The 7,526-nt window shown below is 33.7% G+C and overlaps 1 protein-coding gene across 1 annotated transcript in view; it reads right to left on the bottom strand.

The window, feature by feature from the left end:
• Positions 1 to 10: 10 nt before the first annotated feature.
• Positions 11 to 7,526, bottom strand: part of LOC100483879 (VPS54 subunit of GARP complex) — a 15,397-nt gene continuing 7,881 nt past the window's right edge. Inside the window, exons 5-8 of the mRNA XM_034653343.1 lie at positions 6,845 to 7,185; positions 3,469 to 3,598; positions 2,668 to 2,849; positions 11 to 2,058 (exon numbers count right to left, since the gene is read on the bottom strand). Coding sequence (XP_034509234.1) covers positions 1,914 to 2,058; positions 2,668 to 2,849; positions 3,469 to 3,598; positions 6,845 to 7,185 — 798 coding nt within the window. The 3' untranslated portion in view covers positions 11 to 1,913. The remainder of the gene's footprint in view (positions 2,059 to 2,667; positions 2,850 to 3,468; positions 3,599 to 6,844; positions 7,186 to 7,526) is intronic.

Raw genomic sequence — 7,526 nt, 5'->3', positions numbered from 1 at the left:
AAAAAAAAACCAAAAAACAAAAAAACCCACAGTTAATTCACTCTATATTTATCATTTTAATTCAAAAATTGTTATGTTTGCATGACAGTGGATTGTAAGACTTTGAGCTGATCAGGAACAGAAAACATGTCATAGCATCTAGCACAGCATCTCACAAAGAAGTCATCAAATATAGCCTGAAAGAGTAAATGAAAAATAAATCTTATAATTTTAAACTTGGGATTTAAAAATAACCAGTTTTATTTTTCTTTCAATCTTTGCTACTTGAATACTTTTGCTTTTCTAAGATCATATAATTAAAAGATTGTGACCAAAACCCAACACTGTCACCTACTAAAAAATGGTCACGAGGCAACAGAAATCTACTTAATTCATTCAATTCTTCTCTCTGCCCTATATGAATTACTCTATTTTACACCTGTCCTTCACCCATTCTCTCTTGTCCCCGTGTCAGAAGAGATAGCCTTTCATCTCAACTCTGGACTTAATTCCAGGGGCCCTGCCTCACAATCAGTCCACGTCACTCCTCTCTTTAATCTTCTTCCTCTTTCTGCTGAAAATAAAAACATAATTCAGTTTCTCCTACCTTAAAACTCTTCTCTCAATTCCTTGAGTGGATTAAAGTAATAATCTAATTATTCTCTTAGGTCTCTAGTGCTACTTCATCACTCACTCTACCTTCACAACCAAACTTGTCAAAAAGGAGGCTACATTTGTTTACCAGTCCTCATCTTTCAAGTTACTTAGTACTGAACTACGATATGACTCTGTCACTACTGAATTACTAAAATTGCAAATGATCTCCTACATGTCAAAGTAGTGGTCACTATTTGTACTTTACTCGGTCTTTCTCTTGTAGTGCAGTTGCATTTTGTGTAAATGTGAAAAACACAATTTAAAAATATTTCTATATAAAAATATTAAACTTTAATTAAATGCATAAAATTTGAAAATGCATTTGCCTCCTCCATTAAAAATATTTGATAATTGGGGAGCCTGGCTGACTCAGTCAGTAGAGCATGCAACTACTGATCTCAGGGTCATGAGTTCAAGCCCCATGTTGGGCATGGAGTCTACTTAAAAACTTTCAAAAAATTATTTGACAGTCTTATAATTTCAAGTCCAGTATTAAGGATATGTCGTACATAAGTTTACATTATTATCACATGACAGCTCCAATTTACCAGGCATACAAAAGTATCTTCCAGCCTTTGCATTTCTTTCATATAAAAACCAAGACATATTTGATACCAATAACAATTCTCTTCTTGAAACTAATTTTTTTACTTCTATGTTCTTCTGGATTTCCTCCACCTCTCTGGCCCTTCCTTTTGAGTCTCCTTTAGTTTTCGTTTTCCAGAGTTCTTTACATTTTGGTTTCCTCTATCGTATCACTACTGCATTACTTGTGATTGCTAATCCACATTTTTTTTTTCATTAGACTCAGCCCTTTTAAAGGAGTATTATAACTTATCTCTGTCTCAATATCTGACACATAGTAGAAACTTACTAGTGCTCAACAAATGAATACATGTCTTTAAACAACATGGTACAGTGAACAAAGCCATGAAATTATACAAAGCCGGTTTCAAATTTCAGCTCATCATTTGTACAAAATTCCTTAATACCTGAAAGCCTCATGCCTCCTGTTAAACAAGGTTAACAATAGCATCTTCATCATAAATTGTTGTGCAGATAAACTGGAATAATGCATATAAAGCACCTGGCCCAATGTGTGGCATATGGTTAACATCCAATAAATATCTGGTATTATTATCACACATTACCACAGGTAACTTTTCCAGTCAACTACTTACTAACAAAGCTGGCATTATTACTTCTAGGCTTTTCAAGAGGCACTGTCACTTAAAGAAATGTTAAGCATTCCTATAAAAGGAATAAACAGTATAAAATCAGAAGAAAGTATGTGAAAGAATGCACATACCCCCCGACTTTTTTTCAGGTAAAGCAATCTTTCCATCTGATATAGAATCAGCAAGATCCTGAAATTCTGCAGGAACATCGGCTTGCTTCCAGCGCTCATTGTCTAAGAGGAGGCTATTCAAAAGGGGTGAAAAAAAGGGAAGATAAACTTTAACACCATTTCAACACCATCTCCTTTGGTTTAAAAGAAAAGGAACAGTTGAGTACTCGACTTTTCTTGCCATATCTTTTAGTAATAATAGACACTACATGTATCTTAGTTAAATTCAAGTAGAGCTCATGTAATACGAGGCACTGACTTTTTACACAGTAATAGCCACTAGCTGTTGTTAGTACTAAGATTTTTAAAATAAACGTATACCTTAACAAATTGAAATCCTTCATAATTTCATAATCGTTCAGTATGAATACTTTCAGAAAATATTTTTCTTTTTATATTTCTTAGCCTAACCAAGAAGAGTAGTGAAACATAATTAACCTCACGTTGAGTGGGAAAGGAAAAGTCAATTTACTGAGGATCTTTCTGATAAGTACTTTAATGAAAATAAACATTCTAATTCCACTTTGAAAAGCCGAGAAATGAATTTTAATTCCACAGTCTGCCTTTAATGAAAAAGAAAAAAGTTTTTCAGGGGTTTTGGTAAGCTAATCAATTAAATATGATCATGTTTTATAAAGAAAAGGGGAAAAAACTGAAGAACAGAATGAACATGGTAATGATACCTGAGCTTAGTTTTTCTCTCTTCATGAAACCTGTTTACAAATTTATTGGCTTGGCTCTGAAGTGCTCCAAGTAATGACATACTTTTTCTTCCACAGATCTGTTCAGTATCTAAAATGAATGTTTCCATTAATCTAGAAAGTGTTATGAATTCCGTGGAATTTAGCTTCTCAAGAAAACCATCCTAAATTTTAAAGATAACACAAAAATCACGACAGAGATTTAGGTAGAACAATACAAATAAGCTATAGAACCAACCTAGTTTAACATGTCAATTACTTTAATAATATATATTAATTCATAAATATTACCTTAAAATCATTTTTAATGAAGTTTCTCAATAATTCAGTCCCAGAAATTGAGCATAAAAAGCTTAAAATGTCTAAATTTTACACTGACTCCTTTATAATACAGTAGCTCAAATAAATTCAGGTCATACTATAAAATTTTCACAATATTGGATTTCAATGATTTTTATTAATATGGTGGCTGTTTATACACACATATATGTATATATCATATATAAAACAGCATATTAACTTCAAATTAATTACTAAGGCATTAAATCTCAAAATTATTCTTTTAGTCTTTTTTTAAGAATAACAAATTTTCCTATTTCTTTTATTTAGATTATTTTACATTTAAACACCTTCCTAATAGGCCACATCAGTACCATTAACCTTATTATTAAAAATATAATACGCATTATGGGGAACATAGAGATATAAGCAGGGATATGATTCTAGCTCTTCAAAATAATTATACTATATATAAAATATCTAAAGCTTTATCAAACAACTAACCTTTGCTCTTGACATGAGAAATTTGACAGCTCGATCATGGCATATATCTGAGGCACTATACAATAACTCCTGGATATTATTTGCCAGTTTTTCTAGCTCTAAATCAGTTAATTTCATGTCCTCATTGACCCTGAAAATGATAAAAAGAGATTAAGTCAGGGAAAATTGTGAGTATATTGTCCTTGACAGGTAGCATACCAATAAAAAACAAAAAGCTGTAAAATTCACATCTGATGAAAAATTCCGTGATGTATCACTTTTTTGTGTGTGTGGTGAAGCATCACTTAAATAAGCTCAGATAATACAAATATTTTACCCTAATCTTACATAAAAAAGAATTTTCTCCCTCTGCTATAGTATTTTCTATAGTTGTTTCAGACTCTGATTGGAAATTCTGCAAAAACTACAGAAAAAAAAAATTCCAGTTAGGTACAATGTGGTAGCTGTGGCACACTGTGCATGGGTGCCTAGGATGACACACTGGAAGGAAGAAGGGATGTTATTTCATGACAAATAGGCACTCTTTTTTTAACTTAGAATTATGAATGACAGTTAATGTTCAATTCAACCGAACTAATATTTCCTAAGCATTTATTGTGTTAAAGTGCTAGGTACTGGAGGGGACACAATAGATTGCTGTTCTCAAGGAACAGTTCTGTGGGGGCTGGTATCAAAATAGTATTGGACTTTTTATATAGAAGTAAATGTAAGTTCAGAAAGATAATCATATGGAAAAACAAAAAACAGACACATACTACTATACACAAAAATCAATTCCAAATGGCTTGTAGATCTAAATGTGATGAGAGCAGCAACAAAGCTTCTAGGAGATAACATAAGAGAATATCATCAAGGCCTTAGGGCAGAGAAAGATTTCTTAAACAGGACAAAGAAAAAAAAAAAAGCACAAACAATAAAGGAAAAGAATGAATCATAGGATTATATTAAAATTAGGAACTTTTGTTCATCAAAGACCAAAATAAGAGTAGGAGGAGATATTTATAATCTGGACAACCAACAACAGGCTTGTGTTGAGACTACATAAAGAGCCCCCATAAATTAATAAGAAATAAAATACAAACCAACAGAGAAGCGGGCAAAGAACTTGAATAGGCTCTTCACAGAAGAGGATAACCAAACAGCCAATGAATATATGAAAAGTGATCTCTTACCAATCATCAGGGAAATAAAAATTAAAACTTATATACCTGCAACATACCCACCAGAATGGCTAACATGTAAAAGGTTGACAATACCAAGACTGAATGAAGATATGGAGTGACAGGAACTCTTTCACATTGCTGATGGGATTGTAAATGAGTACAACTCCTTCGGGAAATTGTGACTGGCTAAGTTGACCATTCATGTACCTTATTCATTCTTAGGTATATATTCAACAGAAATGCTTATAACCTGTGCACCAAAGACACTTAGAAGAATGTTCACAATAATCAAAATGGAAATAAATCTAATTTACAGTAGAACACATTGTGGTATAGTCAGAAAGTGAAATATTTTGTACACAAATAAACTATTCTAAATGCAACAACTTAAAAGAATATCACAAACATAATAATACTGAGTGAATCCACTTACAGTTTCATTTAAATAAAGTTTAAAAACAAGAAAAACCAACTGTTTTCATGGTTTCTTTTGGCAAAGAGTGAAAACATAGTCACAAGAGTGGCCTCTAGAGAGTTGGTAATGTTCTATTTCTTAATTTGGATGATGATTAAGCCAGCGTATTCACTTTGTAGTAACTCAGGTGAACACGTACAACTGATGTATTGGCCTCTATGTGTATTATACTCCAATTACAAAGTTAAAACAAAAATGTAAGGAGGGTACCAGCTCTTTGTCCTCTCCATCCTGCTGCTAGGGATGCAGATTTGATGATAAAAGCTGAAGCAACCTCTTTAGACAGAGATGGAAGCTACATAACGAGGACAGCAGAGCTGCCTTCTTCGTTGTGGACCTCCTACCTCTGAACTGTTATGAGAGAAACAAAATTCTATACTGTTTAAGCTATAGAAGTTTTTACACCTTTTGTGATAGTTTTAGACTGCACCTTAACCAGTAAGTGTGAAATCTTAGCCTGAACAGAGAAAAAATATTTTTATTAATATGTAGTTCAGGGTTTTCTTTTTGGTGGGGACAGGAGGTATTATAGCTGACTTTATGCTGTAACTGCAACCTATATAAGCTCCTGGGAAATAAGCTGACTTCTAAAAAATGAAAAAAAAGTACACACTAAATTCTTACTCTTAACAATAACTAAATCCCAACTATGTTCTTGGATCAGAAAGATTTTATTGGCTTTGTTTTGTTTTGTTCTATACACGAGATTTTCGGGACAACTGGTGAACTCTGAATGGGATCTACAGATTAGATGGTAATAATGTATCAATGTTTTCTTTTCTTTTTTTTTTTTTTTAGATTTTATTTATTTATTTGAGAGAGAGAGAGCACAAGCATTTGGGAAGGGCAGAGGGAGAAGCTGACTCCCCACTGAGCAGGATGGTGGATGTGGGGCTCCATTCCAGGACCCTGGTATCATGACCTGAGCCAAAGGCAGATGCTTAACTGAATGAGCCACCCAGGCAGTATCCATGTTTTATTGATTCTAATCAGTATACTGTAGTTATTTAAGGAGAGTATTCTTGTATTTTAGGAAATATATACTGAAGAATATGGAGATAATGGGACATCACGTCTGCAACCTTTTGCCAAATGATTCAGAAAAAAGTATCAACATGAAAGACAGAGAAGGGAGCAAGAAAGGGAAAAAGGGAGGAAGGGAGAGAAAAGGCAATGAGGTAAACTGTTAAGAAATGAGGAATTAAGGTGAAGGATGTATGACTTTTTTGTACAACTCTGGCAACTTTTCTGTAAATTCGAAATTATTTCAAAATAAGACATTTTAAAAAGTCATGTTTGAAAAGATGGTGTGATTCACTTGGAAATTCACAAAAAAATTGACCAAAAAAAACCTGTAAATCAAACAGATTTTCACTATATACAAAATACAAAGGTATCATAGTAGAAGAAAGAAAAATAAACAAGGTAATGCTGACCTGATTTCCAGGACAAGTTCTGCCACTAGTAAGTTTAAAAAAGTTGACTAAACTCTCTGAAACAAGGCATTTAATTAAATGGTTCCTTTCCAGCCTTAAAATTCTGCAATTCTCGATTACTTCCAATGCTCACCTCCTTATATTCCATACATTTTCAAAAAGATATATTTCATAAAATTATTTCTGTTAAATTCTAATACCAAAGGTCATATGGTTTTTTCAATAAACTGAATAATCAATCTTACTGAAATCATTAAGATGACTCAAAGTCTTGCAAAGTTGGCAGCAGTCACCATACTCACATAACATCCACACCTCCTGGAGTAGCAGATGATGATGTCTGATCTTTGCTGGATGAAGAATCAGTAGTACATTCTGGTTCGGATACCGAATCACTGCTGCAGGGCTCACTATTTGGAGATGCATTTCTTTGAGAGGTAGTGTCGATTACTATAGGTGTTAATTCACTCTCACTGAATGCATCACTTATAAACATGCCTTCATGGATTAAATAAGCCACCTCTGTGTCCAGTGAACTGTCTTTCGTAGGATTCTTCTGTTGTGAAACCTCCTCCAATTCTCTGGTCCTTCGGTTTTTGTCAAGAACTGAGAGAACAACACTGTGAATGATATGTAACGTTGCCTATAAGAAAACAGGATACATTTTTAAAGGACTTAAAATAACATGTACCTAAAACTCCCAAAAGTGAATTCTGCATATGTACTTATGAACATCTTATAAATGAGTGCCAAGGTCATGCGTATCAGAATTTCTACCAATCTTTGGGGGCACCTGGGTGGCTCAGTCAGTTAAGCGTCTGCCTTTGGTTGTGGTCATGACCTCAGGGTCCTGGGATGGAGCCGCATGTTGGACTCCCTACTCAGTAGGGAGTCTGCTTCTCCCTTTCCCTCTGCTGCTCCCCTTGCTTATGCTCTCTCTCTCTCAAATAAATACATAACTCTTAAAGAGGAAAAAAAAAAAAA

This window comes from Ailuropoda melanoleuca, unplaced genomic scaffold (assembly GCF_002007445.2).
Source record: "Ailuropoda melanoleuca isolate Jingjing unplaced genomic scaffold, ASM200744v2 unplaced-scaffold7883, whole genome shotgun sequence".
Lineage (NCBI taxonomy): Eukaryota > Metazoa > Chordata > Mammalia > Carnivora > Ursidae > Ailuropoda > Ailuropoda melanoleuca.
Note: the sequence above shows the minus strand (reverse complement) of the source record. Positions and strands in the feature narration are given on the sequence as shown.